The sequence below is a fragment of the Rhinopithecus roxellana genome, chromosome 10 (assembly GCF_007565055.1).
Source record: "Rhinopithecus roxellana isolate Shanxi Qingling chromosome 10, ASM756505v1, whole genome shotgun sequence".
Lineage (NCBI taxonomy): Eukaryota > Metazoa > Chordata > Mammalia > Primates > Cercopithecidae > Rhinopithecus > Rhinopithecus roxellana.
The window spans coordinates 121,089,049-121,108,271 of NC_044558.1; the positions used below are offsets into that span (position 1 = coordinate 121,089,049).

The 19,223-nt window shown below is 41.5% G+C and overlaps 1 protein-coding gene across 4 annotated transcripts in view; it reads right to left on the reverse strand.

The window, feature by feature from the left end:
• FGD6 (FYVE, RhoGEF and PH domain containing 6) overlaps positions 1-19,223 on the reverse strand; it is a 137,855-nt gene that overhangs the window by 79,380 nt on the left and 39,252 nt on the right. For all 4 annotated transcript variants that reach the window (XR_004059530.1, XR_004059531.1, XM_010383914.2 and 1 more), the window contains exon 3: positions 11,666-11,810. Coding sequence is in view for 2 of the 4 variants with exons in the window: in XM_010383914.2 (XP_010382216.2) it covers positions 11,666-11,810 (145 nt within the window). In the remaining 2 variants the exon portion in view is untranslated. The remainder of the gene's footprint in view (positions 1-11,665; positions 11,811-19,223) is intronic.

Consider the following 19,223-nt stretch of genomic DNA (forward strand, 5'->3'; position numbering starts at 1 on the left):
GATGAGAGTGAAACTCCGTCTCAACAAAAACAAAACAAACAAACAAAAAAAATCCACTTGTGGCTGGACATGGTGGCTCATGCCTGTAATCTCAGCACTTTTGGTCAAGACAGGTGAATCACTTGAGGTTAGGAGTTCAAGACCAGCCTGGCGAACATGGTGAAACCCTATCTCCACCCAAAATAAAAAAATTAGCTGGGCGTGGTGGCACACACCCATAATCCCAGCTACTCAGGAGGCTGAGACAGGAGAATTGCTTGAACCTGGGAGACAGAGGATGCAGTGAGCCAAGATTGTGTCATCATACTCCAGCCTGGGTGACAGAGTGAAACTCCATCTCAAAAACAAAAATGAAAACAAAAACAAAAAAAAACCCACTTGTGGCTGGGCGCAGTGGCTCACATCTGTAGTCCCAGTACTTTGGGAGGCCAAGGCGGGTGGATCACTTGAGTCCAGGAATTTGAGACCAGCCCAGCCAACATGGTAAAACCCTGTCTCCACTAAAAATACAAAAATTAGCCGGGTGTGGTGGCGAGCATCTGTAATACCAGCTACTAGGGAGGCTAAGGCAGGAGAATCACTAGAACCCAGGAGGCAGAGGTTGCAGTGAGCCGAGATCACACCACTGTACTCCAGCCTGGGCAACACAGCGAGACTCTGTCTCAAAAACAAAACAAAACAAAAACCCCACTTGTAACTGCTCCTAACAGGAGTCTTGAATCTATGCTCTAGGCTTGTAGTCCTCAAATTTGGCCCACATAAACTCTGTACTTATATTAACATGTCTCATTTTTTTTCCCATTAGGTCGACAGGGTTTTCTATTGTCTCCTGATGTCATTGAGCACAGAATGTGTATTTCTTCTCCCTGTTATTCTGAGATCATTTTCAAGAGAAAGAAGTCAGTACCATCTTTACGCTTTCATTTTAAAATCTGAAGTTCGTAACTGACTTTCCATCATTTGATAGCAAAGTTAGTAAGATAAAACAGTTCTACCGCCAGCCCATTTACTGCTCTACACATAAATTTGAAAACATTAGTGATCATTAGAATCACAGATCTTAAATTTCAGATTCCCAGGTACTGTCTTAGAAATTCTGATTGTGTAGGTTTAAAATGGAGCATTAAAAGTAGATGTCAGAAGAGGGAATTACACAGGGCACGGTGGTTCACATTTGTAATCTCAACATTTTGGGAGGCAGGAGGATCACTTGAGGACAGGAATTCAAGGCCAGCATGGACAACATAGTGAGAGCTGAAAAACACACACACACACACAAAAATAGCCAGGCATGGTGGCACATGCCTGTAGTTCCTAATCACTCAAGAGGCTGAGGTAGGAGGATCACATGAGCCCAGGAGTTCAAGGCTACAGAGAACTATGATAAGTAACAATAGCCCTAGTTGGCCGGGTGCGGTGGCTCACACCTGTAATCCCAGCACTTTGGGAGGCTGAGATGGGCGGATCACTTGAGGCCAGGAGTTGGAGACCAACCTGGCCAACATGGTGAAACCCTGTCTCTACTGAAAATATGAAAATCAGTTGAGTGTGGTGGCGCACACCTATAGTCCCAGCTACCTGGGAGACTGAGGCATGAGAATCGCTTAAACCTGAGAGGCAGAGGTTGCAGTGAGTCCAGGGTGACAGAGCGAGACTCTGTCGAAAAATGAATAAATAAATAAATAGCCCCATCCTTCAAGAAGTGAACAAGGGAAACAAACCGAATATATAAATAACTATATATAAGCACAACTATGAAAAGTGCTGCCACCTTGAAGGAGAGAAAGACCATAATCAGGCAGAGGTGTGTCAAGCAGGAAAGGCTTCACAAAGAATAAAGCATTTGATGACTCCAAATCACTGTTTAAACACAATCCATCAGCTACTCCCATACTAGCTACTGCAGATACCAACTCATTAATGCCAGAAACCTGGACTCTTCTTTTTTGTCCCCAGTCACCTTTTATTATTACAACTGAGTCAAGTCCTGTCAATGTGTCCTGAAGATTTAAATCTTAAACGATCCTTTCCTCTCCTTCGATGTTGCCTCCTTACGTCTTGCCCTCACTATTACAGCAACCTAAGAGGTTTCCTTGGCTCTGTGTTTACTCCACTGCAACCCCTTCTGTACACTGCCACTAGAATATTCCTAAAATGCAAATATAACCAGGTTAGTTCTCAGGCTAAATGTCAGCAGCTCCCTATCACAGATGGATAACAAAGATCCAAGTTTCCTTTGCCAAGTATATTAGGCATTTCACGATGTGTCCACTTGCCTTCACCAACCTCCCGCCTCCTCCTCCACACTGTGTACTATCTACCCCACCATGCTGCAACTCCAGCCGTGCTCTGCCCTGCTGTGTCTGTCCCTTTGAGCATATACCTTTCCTTTTGCCTTGACTTGTTTCCCGATCACTTCTTCTCCCTGAAGATTTCTGCCTTTCATATTCCACACGTTCTTTAAGACAACGCTCCAACTTTTTTTTTAGGATGGCTGCCTTGATATTCTTTCCCTCCCACTTTCAAAGGACAAGATAACTTTCTTGCTCATGTAATGTTTATAGGACTTAACCCAGTAGACTGTTTTTACTTGCCGAAATGTCTGAATTCCCTCTAGTCTCTGATCTAATTCACCCTGTAGCCTTCTGCACATAGCACGCTGCTTGGTCCACTGTGCAATTCATATTTATGAATAAGCAAATGTGTACAAGGATGGCTGCCACCTTCTCAGAATCTAAGACAGAGCACACTGCTTTTGAAGATGTGTTGCATAACATGAAAATGCAAACTCAAATGAACTAAAAGCTTTAATCACATAAAAGAGTAGGAGGTTGGACTAAATGATTGAGGTCTTTTCCAATTCTAAGGTTCTAGGAGTCTATATATTCCATTGTCCATTTTACCTTCTAAACCAGGAAAGCTACAGGGCTAAATAAAGAGGTATAAAAATTATTAGAAATAAGTCAATGGATTACTATCTTCAAAGTGGACAGAAAGTCAAATATAAATTAAAAAAAAAAATTAAAAGCTCTATATTATCTCCAACTTGTAAGAACAATGACTGATTCTGACCCAAGTCAAACAGCGATGGAAAAACACACACCCCATGGCATCTCAACTTTTCAGCTAACGAAAATCCTCACTTAAATTATATTGCATTTCAAAGCAGTTTCCTGTTAAATAACAGCGTCTCCCAAAAGTACACTGCTGTGGAAGTTGAAACATGAGCCACAAACAAATGAAATAACTGTCAAGGTCACAAAATAGGTCAAACAAATTCCAAAACGGAATCTTTGATCTGAAATCTAGTTTTATGTTCCGATCTCTTGATGCTAGCCCAGCTTTGTAAATTCTTAATTGTGTTCTTATCATTTCACATTTGTTCACTACAAGTGACGTTCAGTGAAATTTATCCATTCCTTTTTTTTTTTTTTTTTTTGAGACAGAGTCTTGCTCTATTGCCCAGACTGGAGTGCAGTGGTGGGAAACTTGGCTCACTGCAACCTCCGCCTCCCGCGTTCAAGCAATTCTCCTGCTTCAGTCTCCCGAGTAGCTGGGACTACAGGTACACACTACTGTGCCTGACTAATTTTTGTATTTTTTCTTTTTTTTTTTTTTGAGACCGAGTCTCGCTCTGTCGCCCAAACTGGAGTGCAGTGGCCGATCTCAGCTCACTGCAAGCTCTGCCTTTAGGGTTCACGCCATTCTCCTGCCTCAGCCTCCCGAGTAGCTGGGACAATAGGCGCCCACCACCTCGCCCGGCTAGTTTTTTGTATTTTTTAGTAGAGACGGGGTTTCACTGTGTTGGCCAGGATGGTCTCAAACTTCTGACCTCAAGTGATCCAGCAACTGGGCCTCCCATAGTGCTGGGATTACAGGCAGAAGCCACCCTGCCCAGCCTATCTATTACTTTTTAATGGAATTATTAAAAGGACTCTTCTATCCTACTCTAGAGTTCTAATAAAAAACAAAAAATGTTAACATCCAGACTTGCCTGAGAAACATCTCTTTATCATTAAGTTATTTCAAAAATGAGGTGACATCATGATTAATCTCTAAACAATGCTCCCTTAGGTTTTCGCCCTTTCTTTATGAAAGTATGTATCATATGAGCTACTTTACAAAGAAGATTTTTTTAAAAAACAAGGAAATCGATATATAAGAAAGATGAAGAGGATGATTATTCTAACCACAAACAAGTAGAATACATCTTACTTTTTAAACAAGCATTTAAGCCCTGAAAGGAAAGACCAAAAATTATAAAAATAAAAATTTAGAAAAGGGAACAGGACAAATCAGCATGGCTAGGTATTTCACCTCAACATGTTCCACTGACATCATTCAGCTTCCATGACTGTACCAGGTTGTTAGTAGAGACAGATTGGGTTACAAACCCCAACATGGGGTTCCAAGGCAAGTTACTTAACTTGTATAAAACTCCTTTTCTTCATGCAAAATGAAGAAAAACAGTACCTATGTCAGATCCGTATCAATTTTCCTTTTTTTTTTTTTTTTTTGAGTTTCACTCTTGTACCCCAGGCTGGAGTGCAATGCCATGATCTCGGCTCACTGCAACCTCCACCTCCTGGGTTTAAGAGATTCTTCTACCTCAGCCTCCCGAGTAGCTGGGATTATAGGCATGTGCCACCATGCCTGGTTAATTTTTTTATTTTTAGTAGAGATGGGTTGGTTTCTCCATGGTGGTCAGTCTGGTCTCGAACTCCCAACCTCAGGTGATCCACCTGCCTTAGTCTCCCAAAGTGCTAAGATTACAGGAATGAGCCACAGAGCCAGGCCAATTTTGTTTTTTCCTAAGTGAGATGAGGCCTCCCTGTTGACCAGGCTGGAATGCTGTGGCGTGATCTCCACTCACTGCAACCTCCATCTCCTAGGTTCAAGCGATCCTTCCACCTTAGCCTCCTGAGTAGCTGGGACTACAGGCACGAACCACAGCACCTGCCTAATTTTTTGTGTCTGTTTTTTTTGTAGGCATAGGGTTTTGCCACATTGCCCAGGTTGGTCTTGAACTCCTGGGTTCAACAGATCTGTCCACCTCGGCCTCCCAAAGTCCTGGGATTACAGGTGTGAGCCACCACACCTGGCTTGTTTTTAATTTTTCTGTTTTTTTTTTTTTTTTTTTTTTTCTACAATAGGTAGAAAACAGTCTGTTGCTCAGACTGGAGTGCAGACTGGAGTACAGTGGCCTGAATATAGCTCACTGTAGCCTCAACTTCCCAGGGGCTTGCACTGCCACGCCTGGCTAATCTTATTTATTTTTTGTAGAGACAAGGTCTCACTATGTTGCCCAGCTTGGTCTCAAGCTATCCTCCTTCCTTGGCCTCCCAAAGTGCTGGGATTATAGGCATGAGTCACCATACCCAGCTTGATATCACCGACTTTTCCTGAGTTGCTAGAAAGCCAAATTTGTGGCCCATCCTCAGCTAATGAATAGGACTACATGATATACATAACTCTGTACAAATCTTCCGTTAGTACTACTGTTTTTCCTTCAGCAAGGCTTATTTTATAACAGCTTTGTAGAGAAATAATTCATACACCACAAAATATGTTTTTACCCTTTTAAAGTATACAATTCAGGACAGGTGCAATGGCCCCTGCCTATAATCCCAATGCTTTGGGAGGCCAAGGCAGGAGGATTGCTTGAAGCCAGGAGTTGGATGCCAGCCTGGGAACCATGGCAAGACCATGTCTTTAAAAAAAACAATTAGCTGGGCATGGTTGTGAATACCTGTAATCCTAGCTACTAAGGAGGCAGAGGCGAGAGATCACTTGAGTCAACGAGGTTGAGGCTGCAGTGAACATGATTGCACTACTGCACTCCAGCCTGGATGACAGAGCAAGACCCCATCTCAAAAAAAAAAAAAGAAAGAAAGAAACTCCATGCCCATTATCAGTCATTCCTCATTCCTATTTTATGGCTGAATATTATTCCATTACAGGAATATATCACATTTAGTTTATCCACTTATCATTTGATTAGTATTTGGGTTCTTTCTACTTTTTTTTTTTTTTTTAGTCAGAGTCTCACTCTGTGGGCCAGGCTGGAGTACAGTGGCATGATCTTGGCTTGCTGCAACCTCTGCCTCCTGGGTTCAAGCGATTCTCCTGCCTCAGCCTCCCAAATAGCTGAAATTACAGATGTGCACCACCACACCTGGCTAATTTTTGTACTTTTAGTAGAGATGGGGTTTCACCATGTTGGTCAAGCTGCTACCGAACTCCTGACCTCAAGTGATCTGCCCACCTTGGCCTCCCCAAAGTGCTGGGCTTACAGGCATGAGCCACCACACCTGGCCCTTTCCACTTTTTTGATTATTATGAATAATGCTGCTATGAACATTCCTCTACAAGTTGTTGTGTGGACATATGTTTTCATATCTCTTGGATGGACACTTAAGAGTAGCATTGCTAGGTCATATGGTAACTCTATATTTAAACTTTTCAGAGTTACCAGACTGTTTTCCAAAGTGGCTGCACCATTTTAGATCCTACAAGGACTCCCATTTCTTCACATCCTGACTAGCACTCGTTACTGTACACCTTCCTGATTATGGCCACCCTAGTAGGTGTGCAGTGGTACCTCACTGAAGCTTTGCTTTGCATTTCTTTAATGGTTTATGATGTTGAACACCTTTTTACATTTTACATGCTTATTGGTCACTGCATATCTTCTTTAGTCTATTCAGATCCTTAAGCCTGGGTGATTGATCTTTGATCTTTTTACTGTTTGAGTTTCTTTCTTTCTTTTTTTTTTTTTTTTTTGGAGATGGAGTCTAGCTCTGTCACCCAGGCTGGAGTGCAATGGTGTGATCTCGGCTCACTGCAACCTCCGCAACCTGGGTTCAAGCAATTCTCCTGCCTCAGCCTCCCGAGTAGCTGGGATTACAGGCATGCACCACCACACTGGGCTAATTTTTGTATTTGTAGTAGAGATGGGATTTCACCATGTTGGCCAGACTGGTCTCGAACTCCTGACCTCAAGTGATCTGCCCGCCTCGACCTCCCAAAGTGCTGGGATTACAGGTGTGAGCCACCACACCCAGTCAAACCACCGCACTGGGCCTGAGTTGTTACATTTAGGTCTATAATCCATTTTGAGTTAGTTTTTGTGTATGTTGAAAGGAAGGGGGTCCAATGTCATCCTTTTGCAGGTGGATATCCAGTGATTCCAGCACTGTTTACATGCTGACACCCCGATTTCTTTAAAAAAAATTTTTGACTTTTGGTATTACACACATTTTTTTTTTCAAGTCACCTGAAATCAATTGTGAAGTGATATTTGTGTAAATAAACTGACTTCAAAAAACTACTCAACCAAGGTCATACAGTTAGTAAGTGACAAATCTAAGACTAAACCCAGGTCTTAGGATGCCAAATTTCAAGTTTTCCCATTAAAACAAAATACTACCTTACATGTAAATAAGTTTCATATTTACTCATAGATAAGAAAAGGCAAGCCAGAAACAATATGTTTATTGGTAAGATTACAGAAAACTTGACTTGAGATGTTTAAGATTTGGCTGGCTTATTTTCATAAAAATTAATAATAGCAGCCAGGTGCGATGGCTCATGCCTGTAATCCTAGCACTTTGGGAGGCCAACGTGGGCAGATAACCCGAGGTCAGAAGTTCGAGACCAGCCTCACCAACATGGAGAAACTCCGTCTCTACTAAAAATACAAAATTAGCCGGGTGTGGTGGCGCATGCCTGTAACACCAGTTACTCAGGAGGCTCAGGCAAGAGAATCACTTGAACCTGGGAAGCAGAGGTCGCAGTGAGCCGAGATCACACCATTGTACTCCAGCCTGGGAGACAAGAGAGAAACTTCATCTTAAAAAAAAAAAAAAAAAAAAGGCCGGGTGCGGTGGCTCACGCCTGTAATCCCAGCATTTTGGGAGGCCAAGGCGGGTGGATCACGAGGTCAGAAGATCAAGACCATCCTGGTGAACATGGTGAAACCCCGTCTCTACTAAAAAAAAGTACAAAAAAATTAGCCGGGCACGGTGGCAGGCGCCTGTAGTCCCAGCTTCTCGGGAGGCTGAGGCAGGAGAATGGCGTGAACCCGGGAGGTGGAGGTTGCAGCGAGCCGAGATCACACCACTGCACTCAAGCCTGGGCGAGAGAACAAGACTCCGTCTCAAAAAAAAAAAAAAAAAATCAATAATAGGTAAAAATCTACTAAGCATTCACTTTGTGTTAAGCACCGTTCTAAACAGCGTATAATCACTTAATACTCACAATAATCTTAGAAAATAAAGTCAAGTGTCCCCTTTTTTTCCTCCTCTTTTTACAGACGGGGAAACTAAGGCAAAGTAAAATTAAGTAAGTTGTTCAAGATCACAGAGCTAGTAAGTGGTGGGAATGCAGGCAATCTGACTCCAAAGACTGTGTTCTTAACACTATGAAAGCAAATTACTTAAGAGAAAGGCATTCACCAGGCTGTGGCCAGATGGATTAACAAGTGTCTAGAAAGAAAGAGACTATTCTATTATTACTATTGTTGTTCCAGATGAAGAGACCGAGAGAGAAAATTCGTTAGCGTGGCTGAGAAGTCTAAAGGAGGGAAATTATTAGTACTAGTGGCATCAGGTAAAAAATGTTCAGTGTCCATGATTGGGGTGGAGGGTATTGGGAATATTTAATGGGTACAAAAACAGAGATAGAATGAACAAAATCTAGTATTTGATAGCACAATAGAGTTACCAGTCAACATGTACAATAATTTATTGTACATTTTAAAATATGAGTATAACGGGAATGTCTGTAACACAATCACATAAAGGCTTGGTAAATGCTTGAGATAATGAAAAAAATTTGTATTCTGTTTCACTAAAAAAAGTCTTATCTATTGTTTCACTAAAAACAATGTCCATGATTAAAGAAATAGTCCTTTTTTTAACAACAACAAAAAAAAGGATAAAGATTTAACAGGGCTACTGCAATACAGCACAACTAATAACATAAAATAATAATATAAATACAGGAAGAGAAAGGAAAGGCAGGCACAAACGCAGAGGAAGGAACCCTGGGAGTCTCCACTGACCACAAAATGAATGAGTCAACCAGGCGGTGTTATCACAGGATGTGTTGGAAAGAGACATAACACTGCTGGGTTAAAGATTAATCCTTCCTTTATACGATATATCAGTGAGATCCCTGATACAATGTGGAAACCAGTTTTGGTCAATGCTCCAAGAAATATGGAAAGAAATGGGAAAAGATTCAGGCAAAACAAACAACTAGACCAAAACAATAGAAAAGAGTGTCTGCTAGGAAAATAAAAAACTTGGAGTTGCTTTTCAAAGAGAGTCGGGATTGATTTAATTATGGCCCTCAAGAAGACAATTTGAGGCTGGGCACGGTGGCTCACATCTATAATCCCAGCACTTTAGGAGGCCGAGGTGGGTGGATCACCTGAGGTCGGGAGTTCGAGACCAGCCTGGCCAACATAGTGAAACCCCGTCTCTACTAAAAATATAAAAATTAGCTGAGTATGGTGATGGGTGCCTGTAATTCCAGCTCCTCGGGAGGCCGAGGCAGGAGAATTGCTTGAACCCGGGAGGCAGAGGTTGCAGTGAGTCGAGATAGCACCATTGCACTCCAGCCTGGGCAACAAATGCGAAACTCCGTCTCAAAAGAAAAGAATGTGGGCTACATAAAAGCTTAGAACCTGAGTACTGCTTATCTCTAGTAAATGCCAGTGGTACCTGGAACACAGTGTGAATTCTACAAATATTTGTAGAATCTATGTCCATGAAGCTGCAACATGGAAAATGAGCTTTCAGATTAAAGCAAGACAGACACCAGCAAGACACAAAAGGAATTACATGATAGTCAAAGTAAAATCTACACATGGTTGAGTGCTGTGGGTCTTTAAGAAGAGAGTCACTCATCTGTCTTAGGGGTTTTACAAATTCACTAGCCTAAGTAATCTATAGTGGTTACTCCCAACACCATGATTTAATACTTCAGAGCATAGAAATGAAATCTTGCTAGCTATAAATAAATGATCACTGAGCTATTATGTGCTCATCATGGCTATTATGAGCTATTAATAATACTCAATATCATCAGTATTCTAATGTTTTCCATGTATCAAATTATTTAATCCTCACAATTCTATGAGTACTATTCTTTTTTTATCTATAAATGGCACCCTTTAGTCCCAAAAGGTTAAAGAATTGGCCCAAAGTTGCCCAGATCATAGCTGATGGATCTGGGACTTAAATTCAGACTGCTGCACATGGGCCATTCATTTAAGGTTGAAAATAAATTTAAACAGAGCAAAAGTATTAAACAGGAAGGATAACAGATTGATAAAATTATGGCACAGGAATTAGGTGAAATTATGGCACACTAATTTTCTCCATGGCTTGCTATGCTGCATGGATCTTTTCAAATTCCACCTTGCTGTAACATTCCTGGGGATATTGGTGATGTACTAACTTTTTTCCCTTTAATAACATCTTTTTAAAAATGTGGTTTCAAATGAAAGATCTGCCAAACTAGACAGACATTATAATGAACCCTCGCATCATGCATCTTTTTTTTTTTTTTTTTTTTTTTTTTTTTTTGAGACGGAGTCTCGCTCTGTCACCCAGGCTGGAGTGCAGTGGCACAATCTCAGCTCACTGTAAGCTCCGCCTCCTGGGTTCATGCAATTCTCCTGCCTCAGCCTCCCGAGTGGCTGGGAATACAGGTGCCCATCACCATGCTTGGCTAATTTTTTGTATTTTTAGTAGAGACGGGGTTTCACCGTGTTAGCCAGGATGGTCTTGATCTTCTGATCTCATGATCCGCCCCCCTCGGCCTCCCAAAGTGCTGGGATTATAGGTGTGAGCCATCGTGCCCGGCCCTCAAGCATCTTAAACAACTCTGAACACATGGACAATCTTCATGTATGCGGTGCTCCCCGCAAACTCATACACACACTGCATTATTTCAAAGCAAATGATGATGTACTATTAACAGTCATCTTTATTCTTTCCCAAAATAATTTGAGTCTAAAGATGCATACAATTCCTTTATTTCAAAAAAATCTACAAAAAATTGGTAGCAGTACAGGAACAATTCCAAGGCGGGGTTCTGTTATCAAAAAGAAAGCCACTGGACATTAGGAAAAAGAATTTCTTTGCTGGACACCATGGCTCATGCCTGTAATCCCAGCACTTTGGTAGGCTGAGGCAGGTGGATCACTTGAGGTCAGGAGTTTGAGGCCAGCCTGACCAACACAGTGAAACTCTGTCTCTACTAAAAACAGAAAAATTAGCCAGGCATGGTGGCAGATGTCTGTAATGCCAGCTACTCGGGATGCTGAGGTAGGAGGATGGCTTGAACCCAGGAGGCAAAGGTTGCAGTGAGCTGAGATGGTGCCATTGTACTCCAGCCTGGGCAACAGAGCAAGACTCTGTCTCAAAATAATAATAATAATTTCTCAAAAATCACTAAGTAACCTCTAAGTGATACACACTTGGTAACATGAGAATATTTTAGGTGCCACATTATAGCAGGAATTAAATTTAAATTTGTAAAGTGCTTTATAAGTTTTACGAAAACTCATGAGGGTTTCTATGCCCATCATGCAGACAAATATCATTCCCAAGCACAGGGGGAGGTCAAGAAGCAATTAAGTACCAAAATATACCTGTTTATCTTCCAGAGGGTCAGGCTCTCCTTTACTTGACTCAGAGCTGACATCATCTTCATCAGAACTGTTGATGACTTCCTCCTCATCAGAGGGAAGGTCACCAAGACCAAGATGATTCTGTTCCTCCTGGGATGCTCCTGAACTGCGTTCAACAGAAAGCAGGTATTAGTCATCTTCAATAATAAGGAGTGCTAGCAAAACAAAAACCAAATCAATATCTTATCTTCATAATGCAAACAAGGTATATCTAAGGGATTTGGAAGAATGAAAAAACCCAGATCAGCCAACTTTCCCTTCCTTCACCCTATCTCAGCTGCCAAAAACTCAAATTAATTTTTTGAATTTTTAATGATAAGAAGGTGGGTGGGAAGCAAGTTTCCCAGCTGCTCCCATCCTATGCTTCTATATATCCCTCCCAAAGAAGATCAGGTCTCTACTCCTAGAATAAACTAAGAAGCCTTACAAAAAGCGGGCTGGTTTACCATAAAAGGCTGCCACGTATACCAGAAGAACTGCTGTTTCCTTGGGGCTTAGTGTATAAAACAACAAAAAAAAAACAAGTAACAAATCTATGAGGATTGGGAGGTAATGACGGTGACTACAATCAACAGTGCAGGTGCAATTGTGAACATGTACCCTGCTCTATGGTCATCACCGTTCTGTTTACAAGACATGGGGAGGAAGAGGAAATGTTACAAATTCTCAGATTATGCTTAAGACCCACTGCATTAGAACTACCAGGGGCACAGGGCCCAGCAATTTGCCCAGCAATTACAACTACCTGGGGCACATGGCCTAGCAAACAACAAGTAAGCTTGTTTAATGTTTTCCGGGTGATTCTGACACAAGCTGAACTTGGAAAAATCCACAGAACCAGGCCATTTACCAATTCCTCCTCATCAGCCTGATATCATCAAGGTTCCTCCGTTTGTTTTAACATAGATCTCATGAATCTAAAAGCCACTGTTGCAATCCAATCTGTGGGGGGAATTCCACAGGAAAGTTTCCTAAGAAGAGATGAAAAGAATTCCTTCTAGTATTGGCTGTAAAGATTCAGGAGCCAATTGCCTGTAGCAACTGCTTTTCTGTCTTCAGTCTACAAGAATATCTACAGAATAGAAGAGTACACAGGTGGAGCCAGTAAAAGATCTACAATCAGCAGGAAAAACACTCAAGCAGAATAAGGAGACAGTTGCACTCCACTCTGGCAGGCTCTTTCAGTGGGTCACAGGCAGGTCACTCAACCATCAAGGTTACAAGTTATGAGACTCTCTAACGGGAATCTTAAAAGCTAAAGATAAATTTTCTGCCAATTCCTGATTATACATGGTAGGATACAGACTTGCCTCAGAAGGCATTCCTGGAGCCCAACTGTTACACAAACCAGTTGGCTGGAGGCAGAGTGCCAAAAGGAACACCTCTCACTGCTAAAGACGGGGTTTTCCATTACTCAATGGCCGGGGGTGGGTGCACACCTTATCATAGCTCCCCAAGACATGCAGGAGACTAACTCCCCAGGGATAAGGGGTGGATAGAGGACGGCAACTTTCTGGTTAGATCACTGGTAGGATTCACTGTCTCTGGGTGCAGGGATAAGAGCCAACCCCGCCGGATAGTTGATTGTTGACTGAGATTAGTGAGAGCAAATCAGAGTTAACAGGATGGACAGACTATAGGATCCACCCATATAGCTAGAAGAAAATGTACCCCCACTTGTTTTTAATCTTAATTCCTTATCTCTTTACATCTTCTAAAACCCTGTTAAAACAACACATGTTCAATTTCCAAGTGGTAGCAGCATCACCCGGAAGCTCCTCAGAAATACACACGCTCAGGCCGCCCACAACCCACCGAATCAGGATCCATGCTGTAACAAAATCCCAGTCTATGTGTGAGAAGCTCTGCTCTAAAAGGCTTTTTGAATCAGCCCATTTGGATACTGTTTTAGACTCCTAAGTGTAATAGATTCAGATAGTAATAGGGCTGCGGCACCTGTGAAGAAATTAGGTTTATTTTGTCTGAAGAGAGGGGTGAAAGGTGTTCTTGGTCAAACATCACTTGGAAGGCTATTATTAAGAACATAGTAACTAGGTGTTGCCACATCCATTAGGGATAGAAGAGGGATTAAAGTACAAAGTGAACATCTGAAAACAAGAAAAAAAGTTTTAAATATTAAAACCACATGAATCAAAACACAATGCCATGAAACAAGCAGAGATTTTGGTGTCTCTTCTGAATCCTTGAACTATCTCACTAAACTGCACTTGGTGGTAGACTTGTTTCCCTCATTAAAATGTAAATTTCCAAAGACAAGGAAATTGAAATCGTGTTTTCCAGCGGAATCCTCAGCATACAGCCCGACACACAATGGACCCTCAAGAATTTTTCACCAAATAAATGAAAATGGTATCAGAAAGCAACAGGTGTTGAATTTCAATGGTGCAGGTAGCCTGAACCAGGGTGGCTACATCAGAAACTGAGAGAAAGGGATGGACGTAAGAGGAAGCAAAATCAGGGCCAGGTGTGGTGGCTCATGCCCGTAATCCCAGCACTTTGGAAGGCCAAGGTGGGTGGATGGCTTGAGCCCAGGAGTTCGAGACAAGCCTGGCCAACAGAGCGAAACCTGTCTCTACTGAAAACACAAAATTTAGCCCGGTGTGGTGGCATGTGCCTGTAATCCCAGCTACTAGGGAGAATGAGGCAGGAGAAGTACTGGAACTCGGGAGGCGGTGGTTGCAGTACTCAGGAGGCTGAGGCAGGAGAACCGCTTGAACCAGGAAGGTGAAGGTTGCAGTGAGCCAAGACTGAGTCACTGCACTCCAGCCTGGGTAACAGAGTGAGACTCTGTCTCAAAAAAAAAAAAAAAAAAAAAAGAAAGAAAAATCATCAGGACTTAGGGTAAACGGGTGAGGAGGAAACACTTATGAAAGACGTCAAGGTGTCAAGTCCAAGTCACCAGCAGAATGAGGGTGACATGAACTGAAACAAATATTACAACAAGGGAGATTTTAAAGGAAAGATAATGGGTTTAGCAGCAAAATCCACGATCCACATTTTACATGTTCATTTCTAAAACAATTACACTATTTTCCCACACAATTGCTGGCAGCCTTTGAATCTACCTAGATAACTTTAGATTTCTTTTTTTTTTTTTTTAAATAGAGAAGGGTCTTGCTACGTTGCCCAGGCTGATCTCAAACTCCCAGGCTCAAGTGATCCTCCCACCTCAGTCTCGCCAAAGTGCAGGCATTACCAGCGTGAGCCACCATATGCAGCCAATTTTAGATTTCTGATAATGAAACAAGGACTCCTTACTGATGTCAGTTGTACAGTTTGGAGTTCTTCTTCAATTTATTTCCTTCCCACTGTCCAAATGATAACATCCTAACACTGTCTGCTTTGTGGGGTACAGGAACAGGACACAGGGCTTCCTCCACATCTTCCTGCCTAGTTAGTTCATAATTTGATATCTGAAGTAAAAGGAAAGTAGCTGCAAAAGCAACCAAAACAAAGAGTGGGCTCTACTTCCCCTGACACCCTAAGTCAGATTTGCTTCTGAAAGGAGCCACAGTTTCTAGAAAATCAGTTTGTTTCCAGTGTACTGGAATTAAGACAAACAAGTAAAGCCAGACATGAATTCCTACTGATGGGCAACTGTTCCTTCAATTCCACATGCTAAATCTATATATTTGAAGTGAAGACTACACGATGTCATCACTTTTTACAAGTTATTTTTTTCTATATGCTAGTTTCTCTATATTTACAGCACATCCTCCACTGGAAGCATATCAAATTTTTCTTTCAGGTAAGAAGTCACATCTAAAGTGAAGTCCTCCTCTTTTAGAAGGAATTATCTTTTTAAATTTTAATTTATTTTATTATTTTTTTTTTGAGATGGAGTCTCACTCTATCATCCAGGCTGGAGTGATCTTAGCTCACTGCGACCTCCACCTTCCTAGTTCAAGCGATTCTCATGCCTCAGCCTCCTGAGCAGCTGGGACTACAGGTGTATGCCACCATGCCCAGCTAATTTTTGTATTTTTAGTAGAGACAGGGTTTCACCATGTTGGCCAGACAGGTCTTGAACTCCCGACCTCAGGTGATACACGTGCCTCAGCCTCCCAAAGTGCTGGGCTTATGGGCATAAGCCACCACGCCCAGTGGAATTATCTTTTTTAAAAATACTAAATCCATTTCCTCTAAGAGTTTTTAGGAACAGAAACCCTGTACAATGATGACCCAGCATAGCAATTGCCAGGGTCCATGACAAAAATATCCTTCCGAAGGCCGGGCGCAGTGGCTCAAGCCTGTAATCCCAGCACTTTGGGAGGCCGAGACGGGTGGATCACGAGGTCAGGAGATCGAGACCATCCTGGCTAACACGGTGAAACCCCGTCTCTACTAAAAAATACTAAAAAACTAGCCGGGCGAGGTGGCGGGCGCCTGTAGTCCCAGCTACTCCGGAGGCTGAGGCAGGAGAATGGCGTAAACCTGGGAGGCGGAGCTTGCAGTGAGCTGAGATCCGGCCACTGCACTCCAGCCTGGGTGGCAGAGCGAGACTCCGTCTCAAAAAAAAAAAAAAAAAAAAAAAAAAAAAAATCCTTCCGAGCCCCAACTAAATTAAAAATTCCAGCAAAGAGAAGGGATAAGGGATAGGATGGCCGAGAGAAGGAAAGGAGAAGCAGAGTTAACTTAAGAATGGCTTCTCTGTTGTTGACAAATTCCAGTTATCTTTTTCTTCTCTTGCCTGTGATTTTATTCTGAGCCCCTTAATATTCTGAGCCATGAGTGTTTCATGTAATTCCTCCCAAGCTTGAAGAAACAAGTTCTTTCCAATTCCCTCACCTTCAGAAGTTTCCTTCTCATTTCCAAGTCACCATATGTAAATCTCAACTTCTGTGATCTTTCTCTTCCTCTTCTTTCTACTCCTAGCCTAAACTGAACAGAACCCTGCTTGTCCTTAGGATGTTGTGATAATTTTTTTTCAAATGCTGTCTCGTTATGACTTGGTGACTATGTGTTTCCTTTGGCACATTTCATATTTATCACAGAATGAGGGGGGAAAAAACTACCATTATGGGCTTTAAATTAGCAAAATAAATTTTAAGTTATTTAATAGTTATTATAGTACACTAACTATAAAATTGGTACACGATTTTCACCACAAAATTATTTCTATTTTTACCAGGAAATGTTTCCCTCTGTTACTTCAGTTTCCTTACAAGACTGCAGATTCCAGTGTCACAGTAAAACCATGAATCAAATCAATTTTAAAAAACTATTTAATTATTTGTTTATTTAATTCTTTACTTATTGATAGAGACAGGATCTCCCTATAGTGCCAGCCTGCTCTTGAACTCTTGGCCTCAAGTGAACTTCCTGCCTTGGCCTCCCAAAGTGCTGGGATGACAACATGAGCCACTGTGTCCCAAAAAACTATTTAAAAATCCTTCTTCCTCCTCTTTTCAGGTATTCTCAATTACACAGCACTTCCAGAATTTTCTCCATCCCTTACTCAGGTGATGTTCTTGAGATCTATCGCCAAAATGAGTTTGGAAACATGGCACAACTTGTGAAACAGACATAGTTGGTCATTTGCATCCTCCAAAAAGCAATCATCACGTATTCACATCATGTTTTTAGGTTTTTCAAACACAAGATTGTGTGCAATTATTTTAAGTATGTGCAGAGTCAGGTGACAGGACTGAACAAATATCAAGTTCAACCAGTGTGTGACTCCTGAGTGCTGGTAGGTAAAGTAGGTAAACCAGATCAACTAGTAGGTCTTTCTCCACTCCTTTTTTTTTTTTTGGAGATGGAGTCTCACTCTGTCACCAGGCTGGAGTGCAGTGGTGTAGTCTCGGCTCAGTGCAACCTCAGCCTCCTAGGTTCAAGCGATTCTCCTGCCTCAGCCTCCCAAGTAGCTGGGATTACAGGCACGCACCACCACACCTGGCTAATTTTTGTATTTTTAGTAGAGATGGGGTTTCACCATGTTGGTCAGGCTGGTCTTGAACTCCTGACCTCGTGATCCGCCCACCTCGGCCTCCCAAAGTGCCGGGATTACAGGCGTGAGCCACTGTGCCCAGCTGGTCTTTCTGCACTCCTAACTGCTTTCACAAAAAAGAAACATCAACGCTTCAGTAATACGTAAGGCTATGGATGCTGATGTTCTTACTGAAGTATAATAGCAGAAATCCTTTCTCCGGAAAGAAAAGGACATATATCAATTTTGTTTATGTCCTTGCATCATAAAGATATCAAATATATTAATTTTTAATCTTCTTTCGAGAGGTTGCTTGATTAAAGGTTAGGACAAATTTTAACTTAAAAATTAATGATTTTATTATCTCTATTTCAGTTTTTAAAATCCTATAATGTATATATGTAGCATATAAACTTTTTGAGTTAAACTCTTTAATATTCACAAAATAAAAATAAATAAAATCACTAAAATACTTAAAGGGATAGTACCACAGGAGTTTGTTACTTAAAACAAAGGAAGAAAGACAGAAAAAATGAATAAACGAAGAAACTTACAACACAAAATGTACATGATCAGTGTTTTATTTTTTCATTCTTAAGTTTTAGAGGTTTTAACAACTGAGCCTTTCAAACTAGCAAGCTAGGGTTCTATGGCTTCAAAAAAAAGAAATCACACAAAAATATCCAGCTTCCCTGAAATATAAACCAGAAACTGTTTAAAACTGTCTCTGGGTGACTCTGTTAGGGTAAAATGCCAGGTTTCAAATGATGGATATATTTTTAAAACAGGCCTGCTTCATTTTCCAGAAGCAACCTCCACCTTTGCAAATACCATTCCTATCACCTTCCCCCAGTAATTACTAGGATTCTTAGAATTGTATGCTACTGACTAAAGACATAATCAGGGCCGGGGTAGTGGCTGATGTCTGTAATCCCCGTACTTTGGGAGGCTGAGGTGGGGGGATTGCTTGGGCCTAGGAGTTCGAGACCAGCCTGGGCAACACAGGGAGAGACCCCATTTCTATGGGGAAAAAAAAAAATTGCATGGTGGTATGTGCCTGTGGTCCTAGCTACCTAGCTACTTGGGAGGCTGAGGTGGGAGGATCACTTGAGCCCGAGAGGTCAAGGCTGCAGTGAGCCATGATTATGTCCCTGCACTCCAGCAGGTGAGGGACAAAGACCTTGTCTCAAACATAAATAAATAAATAAGACCAAAATCATAATCAGTACCTTGAGGCTGCTATTTAAAACACAGTCCTCATAAGACAACTCTGAAAATGGTTTAAAAAAACAAATAGAATGCAAAATTCTTTAAAATAGAAGAGTACCTACCCATATGCTTACAACTTTTATATATAATTGGCTTTAAAGTCATTCATTAAGATTCAATATAAAGAAGTAGTTTTAAAGGGATCTTCCTTCAATAGCCATTAATAAAAGACTGGTTAAATAAATTAGAGTTACATCCATATAATGAATTACTAAACAGTTATTTAATTTGTTTATTTTTTCTTTATCCCTAGGTTTAAAACTAAAGAGCTATTTAAAAAATGAGGTAGGCCGGGTGAGG